Here is a 20,266-nt window from a genome sequence, read left to right on the forward strand (position 1 = left end):
TAAATTTTGGAGATTAATCCTTTGTCAGTTGCTTCATTTGCAAATATTTTCTCCCATCCTGAGGCTTGTCTTTTGGTCTTGTTTATGGTTTCCTTTGCTGTGCAAAAGCTTTTAAGTTTCATTAGGTCCCATTTGTTTATTTTTGTTTTTATTTCCATTTCTCTAGGAGGTGGGTCAAAAAGGATCTTGCTGTGATTTATGTCATAGAGTGTTCTGCCTATGTTTTCTTCTAAGAGTTTGATAGTCTCTGGCCTTACATTTAGCTCTTTAATCCATTTTGAGTTTATTTTTGTGTATGGTGTTAGGGAGTGTTCTAATCTCATACTTTTTCATGTACCTGTCCAGTTTTCCCAGCACCACTTATTTAAGAGGCTGTCCTTTCTCCACTGTACTTTCCTGCCTCCTTTAACAAAGATAAGGTGACCATGTGCGTGGGTTTATCTCTGGGCTTTCTGTCCTGTTCCATTGATCTATATTTTTGTTTTTGTGCCAGTACCATACTGTCTTGATTACTGTAGCTTTGTAGTATAGTCTGAAATCAGGGAGCCTGATTCCTCCAGCTCCGTTTTTCTTTCTCAAGATTGCTTTGGCTATTCGGGGTCTTTTGTGTTTCCATACAAATTGTGAAATTTTTTGTTCTAGTACTGTGAAAAATGCCAGTGGTAGTTTGTTAGGGATTGCATTGAGTCTGTAGATTGCTTTGGATAGTAGAGTCATTTTTACAATGTTGATTCTTCCAATCCAAGAACATGGTATATCTCTCCATCTATTTGTATCATCTTTAATTTCTTTCATCAGTGTCTTATAATTTCCTGCATACAGGTCTTTTGTCTCCTTAGGTAGATTTATTCCTAGGTATTTTATTCTTTTTGTTGCAATGGTAAATGGGAGTGTTTCCTTAATTTCTCTTTCAGATTTTTCATCATTAGTGTATAGGAATGCAAGAGATTTCTGTGCATTAATTTTATAACCTGCTACTTTACCCAATTCATTGATTAGCTCTAGTAGTTTTCTGGTAGCATCTTTAGGATTCTTTATGTAGAGTATCATGTCATTTGCAAACAGTGACCGCTTTACTTCTTCTTTTCTGATTTGAATTCCTTTTATTTCTTTACTTCTCAGATTGCTGTGGCTAAAACTTCCAAAACTATGTTGAATAAGAGTGGTGAGAGTGGGCAACCTTGTCTTGTTCCTGATCTTAGTGGAAATGGTTTCAGTTTTTCACCATTGAGGACGATGTTGGCTGTGGGTTTATCATATATGGCCTTTATTATGTTGAGGAAAGTTCCCTCTACACCTACTTTCTGCAGGGTTTTTATCATAAATGGGTGTTGAATTTTGTCGAAAGCTTTCTCTGCCATCTATTGAGATGATCGTATGGTTTTTCTCCTTCAGTTTGTTAATATGGTGTATCACGTTGATTGATTTGCGTATATTGAAGAATCCTTGCATTCCTGGAATAAACCCCATTTGATCATGGTGTATGATCCTTTTAATGTGCTGTTGGATTCTGTTTGCCAGTATTTTGTTGAGGATTTTTGCATCTATGTTCATCAGTGATATTGGCCTGTAGTTTTCTTTCTTTGTGACATCCTTGTCTGGTTTTGGTATCAAGGTGATGGTGGCCTCGTAGAATGAGTTTGGGAGTGTTCCTCCCTCTGCTATATTTTGGAAGAGTTTGAGAAGGATAGGTGTTAGCTCTTCTCTAAATGTTTGATAGAATTCGCCTGTGAAGCCATCTGGTCCTGGGCTTTTGTTTGTTGGAAGATTTTTAATCACAGTTTCAATTTCAGTGTTTGTGATTGGTCTGTTCATATTTTCTATTTCTTCCTGATTCAGTCTTGGCAGTTTGTGCATTTCTAAGAATTTGTCCATTTCTTCCAGATTGTCCATTTTATTGGCATAGAGTTGCTTGTAGTAATCCCTCATGATTTTTTTTATTTCTGCAGTGTCAGTTGTTACTTCTCCTTTTTCATTTCTGATTCTATTGATTTGAGTCTTCTCCCTTTTTTTCTTGATGAGTCTGGCTAATGGTTTATCTTTGTCAAAAGCTTTCTCTGCATCTATTGAGATGATCATATGGTTTTTCTCCTTCAATTTGTTAATATGGTTAATCACATTGATAGATTTGCGTATATTGAAGAATCCTTGCATTCCTGGAATAAACCCCACTTGATCATGGTGTATGATCCTTTTAATGTGCTGTTGGATTCTGTTTGCTAGTATTTTGTTGAGGATTTTTGCATCTATGTTCATCAGTGATATTGGCCTGTAGTTTTCTTTCTTTGTGACATCCTTGTCTGGTTTTGGTATCAAGGTGATGGTGGCCTCGTAGAATGAGTTTGGGAGTGTTCCTCCCTCTGCTATATTTTGGAAGAGTTTGAGAAGGATAGGTGTTAGCTCTTCTCTAAATGTTTGATAGAATTCGCCTGTGAAGCCATCTGGTCCTGGGCTTTTGTTTGTTGGAAGATTTTTAATCACAGTTTCAATTTCAGTGTTTGTGATTGGTCTGTTCATATTTTCTATTTCTTCCTGATTCAGTCTTGGCAGTTTGTGCATTTCTAAGAATTTGTCCATTTCTTCCAGATTGTCCATTTTATTGGCATAGAGTTGCTTGTAGTAATCCCTCATGATTTTTTGTATTTCTGCAGTATCAGTTGTTACTTCTCCTTTTTAATTTTTAAATCTATTGATTTGAGTCTTCTCCCTTTTTTTCTTGATGAGTCTGGCTAATGGTTTATCAATTTTGTTTATCTTCTCAAAGAACCAGCTTTTAGTTTTATTGATCTTTGCTATTGTTTCCTTCATTTCTTTTTCATTTATTTCTGATCCTCTGATCTGATCTTTATGATTTCTTTCCTTCTGCTTTCGGGTTTTTTGTTCTTTCTCTGATTGCTTTAGGTGCAAGTTTAGGTTGTTTATTCGAGATGTTTCCTGTTTCTTAAGGTAGGATTGTATTGCTATAAACTTCCCTCTTAGTACTGCTTTTGCTGCATCCCATAGGTTTTGGGTCATCGTGTCGCCATTGTCATTTGTTTTTAGGTATTTTTTGATTTCCTCTTTGATTTCTTCAGTGATCACTTCGTTATTAAGTAGTGTATTGTTTAGCCTCCATGTGTTTGTATTTTTTACAGCTCTTTTCCTATAATTGATATCTAGTCTCATGGCGTTGTGGTCGGAAAAGATACTTGATACAATTTCAATTTTCTTAAATTTACCAAGGCTTGATTTGTGACCCAAGATATGATCTATCCTGGAGAATGTTCCATGAGCACTTGAGAAAAATGTGTATTCTGTTGTTTTTGGATGGAGTGTCCTATAAATATCAATTAAGTCCATCCTGTTTAATGTATCATTTAAAGCTTGTGTTTCCTTATTTATTTTCATTTTGGATGATCTGTCCATTGGTGAAAGTGGGGTGTTGAAGTCCCCTACTATGAATGTGTTACTGTCGATTTCCCCTTTTATGGCTGCTAGTTTTTGCCTTATGTATTGAGGTGCTCCTATGTTGGGTGCATAAATATTTACAATTGTTATATCTTCTTCTTGGATCGATCCCTTAATCATTATGTAGTGTCCTTCTTTGTCTCTTCTGATAGTCCTTATTTTAAAGTCTATTTTGTCTGATATGAGAATTGCTACTCCAGCTTTCTTTTGGTTTCCATTTGCATGGAATATCTTTTTCCATCCCCTTACTTTCAGTCTGTATGTGTCTCTAGGTCTGAAGTGGGTCTCTTGTAGACAGCATATATATGGGTCTTGTTTTTGTATCCATTCAGCCAATCTGTGTCTTTTGGTGGGAGCATTTAGTCCATTTACATTTAAGGTAATTATCGATATGTATGTTCCTATTCCCATTTTCTAAATTGTTTTGGGTTCGTTATTATAGGACTTTTCCTTCTCTTGTGTTTTTGTCTAGAGAAGTTCCTTTAGCATTTGTTGTAAAGCTGGTTTGGTGGTGCTGAACTCTCTCAGCTTTTGCTTGTCTGTAAAGGTTTTAATTTCTCCATCAAATCTGAATGAGATCCTTGCTGGGTAGAGTAATCTTGGTTGCAGGTTTTTCTCCTTCATCACTTTCAGTATGTCCTGCCACTCCCTTCTGGCTTGTAGAGTTTCTGCTGAGAGATCAGCTGTTAACCTTATGGGGATTCCCTTGTGTGTTATTTGTTGTTTTTCCCTTGCTGCTTTTAATATGCTTTCTTTGTATTTAGTTTTTGACAGTTTGATTAATATGTGTCTTGGCGTATTTCTCCTTGAATTTATCCTGTATGGGACTCTCTGTGCTTCCTGGACTTGATTAACGATTTCCTTTCCCATATTAGGGAAGTTTTCAACTATAATCTCTTCAAATATTTTCTCAGTCCCTTTCTTTTTCTCTTCTTCTTCTGGAACCCCTATAATTCGAATGTTGGTGCGTTTAATGTTGTCCCAGAGGTCTCTGAGACTGTCCTCAGTTCTTTTCATTCTTTTTTCTTTATTCTGCTCTGCAGTAGTTATTTCCACTATTTTATCTTCCAGGTCACTTATCCGTTCTTCTGCCTCATTTATTCTGCTATTGATCCCATCTAGAGTATTTTTCATTTCATTTATTGTGTTGTTCATCATTGTCTGTTTCATCTTTATTTCTTCTAGGTCCTTGTTAACTGCTTCTTGCATTTTGTCCATTCTATTTCCAAGATTTTGGATCATCTTTACTATCATTATTCTGAACTCTTTTTCAGGTAGACTGCCTATTTCCTCTTCATTTGTTAGGTCTGGTGGGTTTTTATCCTGCTCCTTCATCTGCTGTGTGTTTTTCTGTCTTCTCATTTTGCTTATCTTACTGTGATTGGGTTCACCTTTTTGCAGGCTGCAAGTTCGTAGCTCCCGTTGTTTTTGATGTCTGTCTCCAGTGGCTAAGGTTGGTTCAGTGGGTTGTGTAGGCTTCCTGGTGGAGGGGACTAGTGGCTGTGAAGATTAAGTTATTAAAATAAAAAATAATTATTAAGCAAAAAAAATATTTTTTAAGTAAAAAAAAAAAGAACGGATGGACAGAACCCTAGGTTTTCACCACAAATGGTGAAAGCAAAACTATACAGACAAAATCTCACACAGAAGCATACACGTACACACTCACAAAAAGAGAAAAAAGGGAAAAAATAATAAATCTTGCTCTCAAAGTCCACCTCCTCAATTTTGGATGATTTGTTGTCTATTCAGGTATTCCACTGATGCAGGGTACATCAAGTTGCTTGTGGAGATTTAATCCGCTGCTCCTGAGGCTGCTGGGAGAAATTTCCCTTTCTCTTTGTTCGCACAGCTCCCGGGGCTCAGCTTTGGATTTGGCCTCGTCTCTGCGTGTAGGTCGCCAGAGGGCGTCTGTTCTTCGCTCAGACAGGATGGGGTTAAAGGAGCCGCTGATTCCGGAGCCTTGGCTCACTCAGGCTGGGGGGAGGGAGGGGCACGGAGTGCGGGCCGAGCCTGCGGCAGCAGAGGCCAATAGAATGTTGCAGCAGCCTGAGGCGCGCTGTGTGTTCTCCCGGGGAAGTTGTCCCTGGATCCCGGGACCCTGGCAGTGGCGGGCTGCACAGGCTCCCCAGAAGGGAGGTGTGGATAGTGACCTGTGCTCGCACACAGGCTTCTTGGTGGCGGAAGCAGCAGCCTTAGCGTCTTATGACCGTCTCTGGGGTCCGCGCTGTCAGCCGCGGCTCGCGCCCGTCTCTGGAGCTCCTTTAAGCAGCACTCTTAATCCCCTCTCCTTGCGCACCAGGAAACAGAGAGGGAAGAAAAAGTCTCTTGCCTCTTCGGCAGGTCCAGACTTTTCCCCAGACTCCCTCCCGGCTAGCGGTGGTGCACTAACCCCTTCAGGCTGTGTTCACGCCGCCAGTCCTCTCCCTGCCATCCCCTCAGCTCCCAACCCCCGCCCGCCCCAGCGGGTGAGCAGACAAGCCTCTCGGGCTGGTGAGTGCCGGTCGGCACTGATCCTCTGTGCAGGAATCGCTCCGCTTTACCCTCTGCACCCCTGTTGCTGTGCTCTCCTCCACGGCTCCGAAGCTTCCCCCCTCCGCCACCCGCAGTCTCCGCCCGCAAAGGGGCTTCCTAGTGTGTGGAAACCTTTCTTCCTTCCCACTGGTGCAGGTCCCATCCCTATTCTTTTGTTTCTGTTTATTCTTTTTTCTTTTGCCCTACCCAGGTACGTGGGGGTGTTTCTTGCCTTTTGGGAGGTCTGAGGTCTTCTGGGTGTTCTTTAGGAGTTGTTCCACGTGTAGATGTATTTCTGATGTATCTGTGGGGAGGAAGGTGATCTCCGCCCATGGATAGTTTTTTGAGGGTTGAACCAGCCTTGCATTTCTGAGATGAAGTTGGCTGGTTGTGATGTATTATCTTTATTTCTTCTTTTGTGAGTTTTTGTAGTTTGCATCTTTCAACTAATTCTCCTATTTTATCTAAGTTGTCAAACTTAAGATCTTAGAGAGATGTATAGTATTCCTGTATTATCTTTTTACACCTGTGGGATCTGTAGCAGTGTTCTTTTTTGATCCCTGATATTGGTGTCTTCTCTCCTTTCCTTGGTTAATCTGACTAGAGTTCTAACAATTATATTGATTTTATCAAAGAACCAACTTTTGGTTTTATTGATTTTCTCTATTTTTTTCCCTGTTCTCAATTTCATTGATTTCACCTCTTTTTAAAAATGTCTTTTCTGATGCTTGTTTTATATATAATTTACTCTTTTTTCTGATTTCTTAAAGTAGAAGTTTAGATTTGAGGCCTTTCTATTTTCTGACCTGAGTGTTTTTTTGTTTTGTTTTGTTTTTTTCCTTGCGTTATGCGGGCCTCTCACTGTTGTGGCCTCTCCCATTTGCGGAGCACAGGCTCCGGACGCGCAGGCTCAGCGGCCATGGCTCACGGGCCCAGCCGCTCCGCGGCATGTGGGATCTTCCCAAAACGGGGCACGAACCCGCGTCTCCTGCATCGGCAGGCGGACTCTCAAGCACTGCGCCACCAGGGAAGCCCTGACCTGAGTGTTTTACCGTAAATTTTCTTTAAGCAAAGTTCATTCTGGGATAGTTAACTAACCATTTTATGTAATCAGGCACATATTTTATATAAATGTGTGTCTATTTTATATACGTGTATACATTGTGTGTAAGTAGATACAACACACATAGCTATGTATACATATACACATACATTGTGACTTCTCCAGGTTGGATCTTCTAATATCTTCCCCAAGATTTTGTGAAATACCCTTGAGTCCACGCTTTGATTCCAAACCACTGGTCAGACTCTGCCTCATCTTCTTGCCTAGCTGAGGCCCTGCACATCTGAAAAGTATCTACAGAGGGCTGTGTTCCTGTTCATGTTCCTTTTGTCTTTTCCTTCCAGTTGTGGCATTCTTGGTGGCCTTCCATCAGAACAAGCAGCTGATTGGAGACAGGGGATTGCTGCCCTACAGAGTGTACCTGAGGAGTGTGCAGCAGCACTTCCGTGGGCAAGTCAGCTGGGAGACCGTGAGCTACGCCCCCACCGTCCTCTGGCTGCTGGACTGGTCTCACATGGACTTCAACCTGGACGCGCTGGCTCTTCTCGGGCTGGGCATCTCCTCTTTCATCCTGGTCTCCAGCTGTGCCAATATGGTTCTCATGGCTGCTCTCTGGGTCCTGTACATGTCCCTGGTCAACGTGGGGCAGATCTGGTAAGAGGGAAGGATGGGGCACCTATAATGCAGGCACGTGGTAACTCAGGGTTCTAGGGGTGTTACCCCTCAGAGCCCAACAAGGCCTCCTGGTAACAGGAGCAAGCAAATGAGCTTACTTCTTACGTTAATTTGGAAAATATCACCCTTTTAATTAGGCTGTGGTAGACCCTGCTGGTCGCATTCAACCAAAATCCAGGAGCTTCCTTATTTGGGCATAATTGCGATTCTGTTGGGAGTGTCATGGCCACACCTGAGATAGCATTGCCAGCCTCTTGTGCTGGGGGGCCATGAGATGGAGGTGGAAGCTGCTGGGTGGGCTGCTGAGAGCACTCTGGTGGTGGGGCTTGATTTGGAGGCTTACTCCTCTGCTCCTGCTCCCACCTGCTCCTTCCTTGTTCGAGAGGAACTGGTGCCAGTGGTCACAGTTCAGGCCAGCCCTGCTGGGGGGAATAGGCTCCAGTGCCGGACAGGTCAGAGGCAGCATTGGGCTCCATGGAGGGAGAGTCACATGGGAACACGGACAGGGGCATCAGTGCAGCATGTGGCTTGGATAGGCTTGGAGGAAAATTGAGGGCCATGAAGTGCTGTGCCATGTTTGACAGTGGAGGAGGGGGTACCGTGCTTCTTCAGGTTCTGGGCTCCGGCCCTGGGGAAGAATCACCTACCAGAGGAAGCACAGAGGACTCTGTAAGAGAAGGTGAAGCCTTGAGAGAAAGCTCTGGGGTCGGGGCGGGTGTCTGTGTAGACATAGAGGAAGTAGACAAAGGGGTGGTGTCTGCATGGATGAGCAGGAAGTGGAGGAGGGGTGGTGTCTGTGTAGAGGAGCAGGAGGTTAAGCACCTCTGGGGCTCCTCCTGCCATGTTCCCACCGGAGCCTTTGTTTTCTGGGAGGAAAGGTTCATTCGGTGGCCTGACATTCTTGGCTGCTGGCCCAGATCAAAGGGGCTGGCTAGGTCCTGGACCATGACATGAATGGGTTGTAACCCAGATGCCAGACTCCTTCAGTGTCAGTCACTCAGCTTGTGAGCCATCAGAGGTCCCCTCCCAGCTCCTGTCGTCTGGCCCTGGTCCCCGAGCAAGTGTGAGTGACACTCAGTGTGTGAGCTGAAGACACCTCTCCCCATCCAGTCTACGGAAAAGAAGGCTGACGTCTCAGTCACCCTGGCTCCCCTGCCTGCTCCCGGGGCCTTCATGTTGATATTGAACTATTGACCAGCCAGCACCCTGGTAGTCAGAGCCAGAATTTATTCAGAGACTTTAGGAAACTTCAGTGCCCTGGTGTTGTGGCGTGGGCTGCGTGGATCAGAAGAAACAGCGATGGGCGTCGGTTACCAGGTTTTGCAGGGGTCACCAAGTGGGTGGCAACATCGTACTGTAGTGGTGCATCCTGTGTCCAGTTCCATACAGAAACTGTGTGGCTTCCTAGACAAATGATATTTACATCTGTTCTATGGCATTTTCTTTTCTGAAGGCCCAAGCAGTGAGGGTAGAAATAGGGGCTGGCTCCTGGTAGGTGGAATGTGCCTCGTGCCCGTCAGGCAGCTGTGAGGCGAGGGAAGCGTCCTTCATTCCTGTCTGCTCCTCCCCACCTGGGATTTACAGGTGCTGCCACTTGGGGCTGTCTGACCTCCTCGGCGGCCACAGGCATTCACTGCCCGCCTCTAGTCTCTGTGGTCAGTGGATGTTTACAGCACAAGAGGACTCTGGCTGGGGTTGTCTGTGATGTCTAAAAGGCTGCTGTTTCTTGGCACATGTGATTTAGCGCATGTCAGAGGAGGGAGAATTCTGGGTACGTTTGCCCCGTTTTAACAGCTGGAGTTAAAGAGAGGGGGAGCGCAATGCCCGGCTCCAGTGTCCTGCTCAGAGGACACACCTGTCTGTAAACACCCGTGTCTGTAACATGGGGCTCGGGCCATACTGTACCTCGCCCAGCAACCGGGAAAATCGTATCCACTGTCAGTTTGGGTTTTTTTTCTTTTTTTTTTTTCTTTGCGGTACACGGGACTCTCCCTGTTGTGGCCTCTCCCGTTGCGGAGCTCAGGCTCCGGACGCGCAGTCTCAGTGGCCATGGCTCACGGGCCCAGCCGCTCTGCGGCATGTGGGATCTTCCCGGACCGGGGCACAAACCTGTGTCCCCTGCATCGCAGGCGGACTCTTAACCACTGCACCACCAGGGAAGCCCTTTTTTTTTTAAATTTATTTTTGGCTGCATTGGGTCTTCGTTACTGCTTGTGGGCTTTCTCTAGTGGTGGAGAGCAGGGGCTACTCTGTTGCAATGCACGGGCTTCTCATTCAGTGGCTTTAGGCATGCAGCCTTCAGCAGTTGCGGCACATGGGCTCTAGGGTGCATGGGCTTCAGTGGTTGTGGCACGCGGGCTCTGTAGTTGTGGCTCACGGGCTCTAGAGCACAGGCTCAGTAGTTATGGCGCATGGGCTTAGTTGCTCTGCGGCATGTGGAATCCTCCCAGACCAGAGATTGAACCTGTGTACCATGCATCGGCAGGCAGATTCTTAACCACCGTGCCACCAGGGAAGTCCCTCCACTGTCAGTTTTGTTTTGTTTTGTTTTTTAATAAATTTGTTTATTTTATTTTTGGCTGTGTTGGGTCTTTGTTGCTGTGCACAGGCTTTCTTTAGCTGCGGCACGTGTGGGCTACTCTTCGTTGTGGGGCATGGGCTTCTCACTGCAGTGGCTTCTCTTGTTGTGGAGCACGAGCTCTAGGCGTGCGAGCTTCAGTAGTTGTGCTCGTGTGCTCTAGAGCACAGGCTCAGTAGTTGTGGTACACGGGCTTACTTACTCGGCAGCATGTGGGATCTTCCCAGACCAGGGCTCGAACCCGTGTCCCCTGCATTGGCATGCAGATTCTTAACCACCATGCCACCAGGGAAGCCCCTCCACTGTCAATTTTAAACAGTAATTTCTAGTCACATCTAGAATGTGTTGGTCAGGAAGATTTTTGAAAACTGGTCTGAGTATACATGGCCAAAAATAGAGTCTTGTATTTTTTCAGTGGAAAAGATGTTCTGCTCCCTTCCACTTGGATGTGTTTAAAAATGTGATTTGAATTAATTTAAGCTCACTCAAGGAAAATAAAATAAAACTGTTTTCTCAGAAATGACACATGAGGGCTTCCCTGGTGGCACAGTGGTTAAGAATCCACCTGCCAATGCAGAGGACATGGGTTCGAGCCCTGGTCTGGGAAGATCCCACATGCCGCGGAGCAGTTAAGCCCATGTGCCACAACTACTGAGCCTGCACTCTAGAGCCCACGAGCCACAACTACTGAAGCACACGCACCTAGAGCCTGTGCTCCACAACAAGAGAAGCCACTGCAATGAGAAGCCTGCGCACTGCAATGAAGAGTAGCCCCAACTCCCTGCAACTAGAGAAAGCCCATCCGCAACAACAAAGACCCAACACAGCCAAAGATAAAATAAATGTATTTTTTTAAAAAATGACACGAGATGTTTTAGGTGAAAAATGTGAAACAACAACAAAAAAAACCTGTTAGTGGAGACTAGTGGATTATTTACCACGTTCTTCATGCCGAACATCTGTGTTCCCAGCTGAACTGCAGGCTGCTTGCTGTGGCCCACGTGTGGGGTCCCAGGCGAGGCTGGGCAGGCCACTTGATCTGGAAGGTGTCTCAGGTCACCTTGACTCGGGGCTCCCTAATCGATGATAGTTTCCAGGTTGTCAGAGTGATGCTGGAAACTTACTGGGAGAGTGAGGACCCCTTAAATGGAAATTGGGCTTTCCTTTTCTTGATGCCCCAGCATGAGAGTTAGACACACTCTGTTCTTTCACGTCCCATTTATTCTAAGTTGAGGGAAAAGGATATCTGTTCGGGGTGAGATCCTCAGATAATGGACACTGTTGATTGGATGTCTTTCAAGTGTCATCCAGCTGGTGGCCTGCAGTGGGGACAGGAAGCCCACATGGGGCGAGGAGGCACCAGGCAGGTGCACGGGGCACATCTTGGCCGGCACCAAGGCCCCTGCCCTGGGGTCCCGTGGTAGTGGCTTGGCGCCTGCCCAGCCTGGCTTGTGTGTACTATGGCCACTGCTTCACTTGAAGCCTTGCTCACTCCCTTCTCTTAAGTGGGTGTCCCCTCTGCTCCTGCTGACCCCAACTGGCATCTGTGATGAAGTCCCAGCGTTGGAAATGAATGTCCTCAGCAGACGTGGGATGCAGCGTTGCTGCCAAGTGAGGCTGGTGGGGCCCCATGTCGATATCTTGGGCAGAGTCAGGCAGCCTTCCAGACAGCCTGCTCGTCCTGGGATCCTGGGATCGTGCCCGCCCTTCTCCCGCCCTCCTGACATGGTCCTAGTACCTGCGTGGTGAGGCTAACAGGAACCTGATGAATCCACTTCATGGCGGCAGTGGTCAGAGATCTTCATTTTGGGGAGAGTGGCTTTAGTCACGCAGTTAGTGCTTTGTAGGGTGATTACCCAGGTCCTCAGACTCGGGAAGCGATACTTTCAGAGGAGCCAGAAAAGACTGGTGTTATCAACTGCTTGTCTAGTGGTGGCAGGAGGGAGAGCAGGATCACGGGGTTCCCACCTTGCAGCAGAAACAAGGGAACCAAGACAGGGCCAGCTGGGGTGGTCTGCCCCTGGGTGAGGGTCCGGCTCTCTGGAGTCCTCTCCTGGAGCTGCACCCTGGAGGCAGCGCAGTGCATGGGTAGGCTTGGGGCCAGCCATGGCCATGCTGAGACCCAGCCCTGGCCCCGTAGACACTCGGGCTGTGTTGTTGCCTTAGCTGTGTCCCTAGCTCCACAAATCAGCATGTCCACACGCAGCCTGTCCCCCAGGTGGGATCCTGGGGAGACCTGGGACTTGTTTGTGACTCTTCCTGCTTCCCCCATGTTTCACCAACCTCCACATCCTCCTGATTTCACCTGCAGCGTATCTCCGGAACCTTCCTCTGCTGCCAGCACCAGTGTGGCCCTGAGTCCATAGTGGCTGTCAGCTCTGCTCCTCACACACCCTGTGGTTTGTCAGGGACACATGTGCCAGCTTCCTCTGGGTTTCTGCTGTTCCAGGCCCGGCAGTTAGAAGGCGGTACTTTCACATGTGGGCAGATCTAAGGCGAGGACCACAACCGCCCTCCCCACCTGCCCCACCTCGTCTTGAAGAGCAGGGCCGGCATGATTTGGGGTTTTCAGGCCTTGGAAGCTGGGCCCTGTTGCCTCTAGACCAGGGCTACTGTCAGGCTCCTTTCAGGGAATGGGAACGACTCCCACGGCCCGTAGGAGGGGGCCCTATAGGGTCAAGGTGTCACAGACTCACAAAGCGGGCCAGGCGGGTCGGAGCTACGGGGTGGGTGAGGGAGTCATTGGACTTCGCTGGCCAGAGGGAGGAGAAGGAGGAGCAGGTGCACTGCCGCTGTGGCGTTTCCTTAGGCTGTGGTTCTGTTCTGTCTGGGTTGGTTGAGAAGCTCTGAGAGAGGGTGCAGCAGGCAGCAGGGGTGCACCTTCCTGACACCTGTCGTGTCTTCTGGACATGGGAAGGAGACGCCGCCAGACGGTTCTTCAAGACAGGAAGTGAGGCAGAGGCTTGGCCCCCAGGGGCTAGACATTTGGGGGCCTCCCTGAGGACAGTGCTGCCACCAAGAGCGGGCAGTAAGAAGCCCACCAGGTCAGCAGGTCCCTCAGGAGAGGTGCAGGGCCGGCCCAGGGGGCCCAGAGTTTCCAAGGACACAGGTGTGGCCGCGCCGCATGGCTTTGGGATCACACACAGCCCCCCAGAGTCTCAATCAAGCGTGACGGGAGTAGGTTCTGATTTAATGGTGCCCGGGGACTGGGTGACAGCAGGAGTCATAGTCGTCCCCGAAGGGCAGACAGCCGGGGCCAGCTCCGTGACACTCTTGGTTCCATGTCTGGGTTTCATAGAGGAGGCCTTGCTGGCAGAGGGCGCAGCTCTGGCAGGCGGGACGGGGTGGGGGGTGGCCAGGCGCTGGGTCTGCAGCAAGGAGCTTTGGGCCAGGCACATCAGATGCAGGGCGAGTCTGTCCTGTTCTGGCCAGAACTTGAGTTCACCTCCCTTGGCCATTGCCAGAGCCCCCGGGTGTTGCACTCATAGGAGGGGAGCTGGGCTGGCCTCGAGGTGACGGCCGTTCTGTGCATTCTGTTTGCGGGGTTGGAGGCAGCTCTCCTGACAGGTGCAGATGTTATTGCTGCCCAGCTACCTCGACTTTTCTTAATTTCACAGACTTCATTTTTAGAAGAGTTTGAGACCTACTGAATTACTGCAGAAGCAGTGCGGAGTTCCTGTGTGTCCCACTCCCAGTTTCCCGTTATTACCCTCTACATTAGACGGTGCATTTGTCACACTTAACAAGCCAGTGTTGACACTATTGTTCATTCACCTTTCTCAGTCCTTCCCAGCCCGGGACCCCATCCAGGCCCCACAGACATCTGGTTGCCGCATCTCCTTGGGCCCCCTTGGGCTGGGACCGTGGCTCAGATGCCCCTGTTCTGGACGCCTAGACGGTGTTGAGGAGGACCGATCAGGGGTTTTGTAGAATGTCCCTCCAGTGGGATTTGTCTGATGTTTTTCTCATTGTTGTCGTGGTGATGGGTTTGAGAGGAAGACCAGAGGTAAAGTGCTGTTGTCGACACGTCGGATCAGGAGTCCCTGCCCTCAGCATGACCTGTCTGCTGACGTTGCCCTGACCTCTGGCCGAGGTCATGCCTATCAGGCGTCTCCACTGTCCCAAGTCTCCACCGTGTCCTCATTGGAGGTCATCACAGCACAGCCCACACATGGAGGGGGTGGTGGTGTCAGCCCCTCCTCGAGGAGGGCACACACACGGTGACGTGGGCTCTTCCCCACAGGTCTCTCTGGCATCCCCGTGTTTACTCAATCATTGGCCAAGTCGCTGTGGACTGGAGCATGTTTATTGGTGCCCTGGGTGCCCGTCCTCTTGCTCTAGGCATTGAAACATTTTGGGGTCAGTGACACTGAAGAGAGACAGAGCCAGAGCTCAGTGACGGTTGTTGTGTGAAATGCGAGTGACCTCATGGAAGACAGACCAGCCCAGTGCTGTCCTGCTCAAATGGCATCGGAAGCCCGAGTTGTCCCTTCTTCTCCGGTTTCTTCAGTTAGTATCAACTTTCCCAAAAAGTTGGATTTCTGGTTCTGTTATCTGTGCTTTGCTTTGGCAGGAATCCTAAAGGGCTTCTTTGTTGCTCTTAAGGATGGCCGTGTGGCCGTCCTGTCCTCTTCCCACCTTCCCGGCCCCCACAAAGAAGAAAGGATTATCTCTAGAAACTTGGAGCGAGGTCGGGGGCTCCGGAGGTCCCTTCCTGCAGAGGAAGCCGCCTTGGCACTTTCCTCTGGCAGAAGGGACAGAGTATCAACTTCAAAGAGTGCCGGCAGCAGATGCCCGAGGGCTGCAGAGGTGCGGAGGGGACCCCTGCATAGCAGCCGCCTTCAGACGGTTGAGGATGAAAACTTTATTTTGGCCTTAAACGCAGTTGATGTCCACGGCTGCCCCTGCCCGTAGCCCCAGGTGCTTTTACGGGTGTAGATAGATTTGATGTGTAGAAATGAATTCCTGCTACGGTTCTGCGAGGTCCGGGCAGCATCATGGTGCCGTTTCCGCCGTGTGGCCGTGCAGCAGGGCCCTGTCCCCTGGGGAAGCCCCATGTCCTTGTCGAAGGAGTGGCTCACCGCTGCCCACAGTCATCGGACACTGACACGGGCCTTCTCTGCTCTCTCAGATGGTGCCAAGACGTGGCGGGTCCCAAGACAGACCATGTTCCTGGACTGGGGGCAGCGGGGGGCAGTCACCCATTGGCTGCATCGGTCGGGCCACTGCTTCACCCCCTCTGGCCTTTCTGTCCTGCCCTGCTTCTGTTCTGCCGTCTCCACGCAGCACTCATGGGCACGGCTTGGAAGAACATGCTTTATCATGAATTCCCATCCACCTGCTTCCCGAGTGGGCCTTCGAGAAGCGCTCTGTGCCAGGCAAGAAAGTGGGAGAATTCTACAAATTCACAGCTGCCCCTCCACAGCCAGGGGAGAGCAATCTAAAATATTTATCCAGGGCTTCCCTGGTGGCGCAGTGGTTAAGAATCCGCCTGCCACTGCAGGGGACACGGGTTCGTGCCCTGGTCTGGGAAGATCACACATGCTGCGGAACAACTAAGCCCATGCGCCACAATTACTGAGCCTATGCTCCAGAGCCCGCGAGCCACAACTCCTGAAGCCCAGGCACCTAGAGCCTGTGCTCTGCAACAAGAGAAGCCACTGCAACGAAGTGGCTACAACGAAGAGTAGCCCCCGCTCACTGCAACTAGAGAAAGCCTGTGCACAGCAACAAAGACCCAACACAGCCAAAAATAAATAAATAAAATAAATAAATCTGTTTTAAAAATTAAAAAAATAAAAATAAAATATTTATCCATGATGCCTTCTTACAAAGTGAAAAATCGCTGGGAACTGCTTTAGTTTTCTAATCAGAGGCTTTCTGTAAAACAGGAGCCTTGCATAGAGGTCGCTGGGGCAGCTCAAGGCCGAGGGCTGCAGACATGGGTGCGAGGAGGCCTGGCACACACACCCCTCCATTCTTGGTTCTCTGGCTTCCTTGCTGTGGAGATGAGTGGTCGGTGGGCTGTGGGCCACCTCTGACGGGGGAAGGCCTGTCGCTAACAGACAGTTGGAGGTAAAGCGTTAATACAGACCATTTGGGAGCAAAATCTGGAACTCTTAGACCAGGGAGGACTCGAGTTTCTTTAAAGAACAAAACAACAGACCATCCCCCAAAGTAGTTCCGTGGACAGCCATCTCTTCTAAAATAAGTTCCAGCTGTTAAAAATATAATAAAAGCTATAAAAGTCTAATGAATACTTTTTAACTTTTCATGTAATTAGATATAACTGCCTATATTTTAAAATCTTAAATCAAGCAGTCTTGAAATTTAAAATTCAAAACAGGTGAAGTTAGGAGAGAACGCATTTCCAAATGCCCTCAGCAAATTTGACAGCAGTGATGCCACAAGCCCGTCGCTGGTGTCCACGGGGACACTGTTCTGGTGGCCAGGCTGTGGGTGGGAGCTGGGCCAGGCCTCCTTTGTCCTGTTAGCTTTCAGTCTCTTCCAGTTGGTTCTGATGAAAATGTAAAACGTCCATTGTTTGTGAGGTTTTAAAAGTCAGCCCCGGGCTTCCCTGGTGGCGCAGTGGTTGAGAGTCTGCCTGCTGATGCAGGGGACACGGGTTCGTGCCCCAGTCTGGGAAAATCCCACATGCCCCGGAGCGGCTAGGCCCGTGAGCCATGGCCACTGAGCCTGCGCGTCTGGAGCCTATGCTCCGCAATGGGAGAGGCCACAACAGTGAGAGGCCCGTGTACTGCAAAAAAAAAAAAAAAAAAAGTCAGCCCCTTCCCTTTTCTCTGCTCACCAAGGTTGTTTATTGGGAGAATTTACTGGGTAAACTTATTTGTCGCATTAGCCAGTGTGTGCACTGGCTGTTTATAGGTTTTTATTATGGAAACTCAGAATCCTGCTCAGAAGCAGAGGGAGTAACGCAGAGCGCTCAGGCCCATGTTCTATGCTCGTTCTGTCCTCGCTCCTCCGTGCAGCTTTCCCTGTAGGAAGCCAGCATCTCTCTGGGTCAGATTGTCAAAACGCCCCTACTCAGTGAGGAAGGGCCCTGGCCTCACCATGTTCTTTATTGCCTGGCCTGCAGGGTCTGTGTCCTGCCTTCTCAGGTGGGAAATTGCTTCGTGTGGGAAACAGGCAGTCAGGGGGCCCTCCTCGCGTCCCCACACCCTGCCCTTCCCTCCCCTCACTGGGGGCTTCCAGCAAATCTCAGACTTCGTATCGTTTCATTCATACCTCCTTAATCAGACAACTTTTTTTTTTTTAGCATCTTTATTTACAAACCATAAAATGTAACTATTTAACACGTGTAAGAACAATCACCATCTGCCTCTAAAACATTTCATCAGCCTGGGCCTGTGTCCTCACCCCCTGGCACCCGCTCTTGCTTCCTGTCTGTGCAGACATGCCTGCTCCGGCTGCTTCACACAGATGGAGTCACCCTATGCGGCCTCCCTGTTCAGCTGCCGTCACTGAGGAGGCGCTGCATGGCTCATCCACAGTGTAGCTGGGACCGCTGCCTTGCTCCTTTCACTCATGATCACTTGCAGAGTCAGTTAGAGACAGTTGTGTCCCTTGTATTCTCGGGTCCTCCTGCTGGGTGTTGTGTTAACTTGGGCAGAGTGACGGGCAGAGGATTCACAGGTGTGAGGAATGTGTTCTGGAGCCACTGTGATCCCAGCCAGGGCCACTTGTGTTACATTGTGGGGTTCCTTTCCATGACCTGGGGTCCATACACATGTTTGTGCTCCCCAGAGGTGCGTCCTGGAAGCCCTTGTGGGCGAAGACCCCCAACTCCCTCAGATTCCACAGGGAAGGCATGTCTGACACATCCTCCATTTAGGACTGCTTTTCTAATAACCTGTGCTCGTGGTAATGGGGTGTCCTTTGAAATTAAAGATTCTAGGGTAGGACATTTTCATGGTGTTTGAAGGAAATTATTTACTGCAGTAAAACCAAGTGCAGTTGACCTCTGAATACACGGGTCAGAATTGTGTTGAGTCCACTTCTACACAGGTTTCTCACTAAAACCTATGAGAAAACCACTCAACCTGCAGTGAGAGGGCCAATCTAAAAAAAAACCTCCGCTGCAGAATAGCCCGCCTAAATGCCAAATTGTTCAAGGGTGAGCAGTATTACATTTACTTTTCCAAACATGTTTATTGATACCCTGTTGTGGGCGTGGCCCTGTAGTGTGATTGTACAATGGGGCAAATAGGAAACACTGCTGTCAATGACAGTTACCAGGGTACCTAAGGTGTGCACCCCAAGTTCAGTAAACTAGGACAGGTCTCCCCTCAGCTTCACCTCCACTCACACCTCAGAGCATGTCTCCCCTCAACTTCATCTTTGCTCAGACACTTCAGGGCAGGACTCCCTTCAGCTTCACCTCCACTCAGAGAGCTGATGGCTGGTCTCCCCTCATTTTTATCTCCACTCAGACGCCTGAGAGCAGGTGCCCCCTCAGCTTCACCTCCACACAGACAACTCAGGACAGGTCTCCCCTCACCTTCACCTCCACTCAGACGCCTGAGTGCAGGTCTCCCCTCAGCTCATCTTTACTAAGAGACGTAGGACAGGTCTCCCTTGACATTTATCTCCACTCAGACACCTGAATGCAGGTCACCCCTCAGCTTTACCTCCACTCAGGGACCTGAGGACAGGTCTTCCCTCAGCTTCACCTCCACTCGCACACCTCTGCACAGGTCTACCCTCATTTTCACATCCACTCAGACACCTGTAGGAGGGTCTCCCCTCACCTTTACCTCCACTTAGACCTTAGAGGGAAGGTCTCCTTCACCTCCACCTGGAAACCTGAGGGTGTATCTCCCCTTAGCTTTCTCTCCACTGTGTCACCTGATGGCAGGTCTCCGCTCACCTTCATATCCACTCAGATACCTCAGGTCAGGTCTCCCCTCACCTTCACCTTCACTCAGACACCTGAGGGCAGGTCTCCCTGCACCTTCATGTCACTCAAACATCTGAGACCAGATCTCCCCTCAGCTTCATCTCCACTCAGACTCCTCAGGATAGGTCACCCCTTAGCTTCACCTCTACTCTTACACCTGAGGTGACTTTTCCCCTAACTTTCACCTCCACTCAGACACCCAAATACAGGTCTCCTCCACTCAGTCATCTGAGGGCAGGTATCCCCTCAGCTGCCCCTCTGTCACCTGAGTGCATGTCTCCCCCCACTTTTTCCTTGTACCTCAGTGATGTGGTGACCTCTGTAACTTGTCCCCGTTCTGTTTGGAGACACTGTGTTAATCTTTCTTTAGTGGGGTGAAATGATGCTTAAATTAGAAGTTTTTGGTAAAGCCGTCCTAAATTAATACAATCTTCCCCTTCTGTCTTTCAGGTATTCATTTGGTAAGTGGCAGACACTTAGGATAGCCTACCATGTTAGAGGTAATCTGGGGTATGTATCTTTGCACGTGTCCTGGCTTCTCGTGCTGGCGTCTCTCATTCTCTGTGGTTGCACCGGCTCTCTCTGATAACCCATTTGCCCTTGACCTGCATCCTCACCCACGGCCTTCCACCAGATGGGGGACTAATGCTACTGTCATGCCTCCATCTGTCATGCCCTCATGTGCTGACATCTGTTTTCATACTGGTGATGGGCACCCAGCGGGGTGTCCCAGGACATTGTCATTGGTTGTACCCTTCTGGTGATGGAGGGACTTGTAGCATGAGGACTGCAGTGTCCTGCAGGCCTGCTCTCCACTCCCAGGCGTCCCCGGGGACACCCCATGCAGCGCAAGTTTCCTGGGTGCCCCACAGGCTCAGGTTTTGCTTGGTTCTCTGTGGGGAGACTTCAGGTCCCACCCGTGCTCTGTGGGCAGCGCCGCCCCAGAGGCTACTGAGCCAGCAGAGGCGCAGGGCTCTGGGCACGTGGCCGGGAGTGATCAGGCAGACTGAGCGCGCAGCTGGTCTCGACCCCAAGGCCTCTGGGCAGCCCTGGGGACATAACGGGTTCAGCA

At 48.9% G+C, this 20,266-nt stretch overlaps 1 protein-coding gene across 2 annotated transcripts in view; it reads left to right on the top strand.

Annotated features, from left to right (window-relative positions):
* The window catches only part of LMF1 (lipase maturation factor 1), a 91,031-nt gene that overhangs the window by 11,187 nt on the left and 59,578 nt on the right, over nucleotides 1-20,266 (top strand). For both annotated transcript variants that reach the window (XM_007453596.1, XM_007453597.1), the window contains exons 2-3: nucleotides 7,369-7,678; nucleotides 19,645-19,655. In XM_007453596.1, coding sequence (XP_007453658.1) covers nucleotides 7,369-7,678; nucleotides 19,645-19,655 — 321 coding nt within the window. The remainder of the gene's footprint in view (nucleotides 1-7,368; nucleotides 7,679-19,644; nucleotides 19,656-20,266) is intronic.

Source organism: Lipotes vexillifer, unplaced genomic scaffold, assembly GCF_000442215.2.
Source record: "Lipotes vexillifer unplaced genomic scaffold, Lipotes_vexillifer_v1.1 scaffold914, whole genome shotgun sequence".
NCBI classification, from domain to species: domain Eukaryota; kingdom Metazoa; phylum Chordata; class Mammalia; order Artiodactyla; family Lipotidae; genus Lipotes; species Lipotes vexillifer.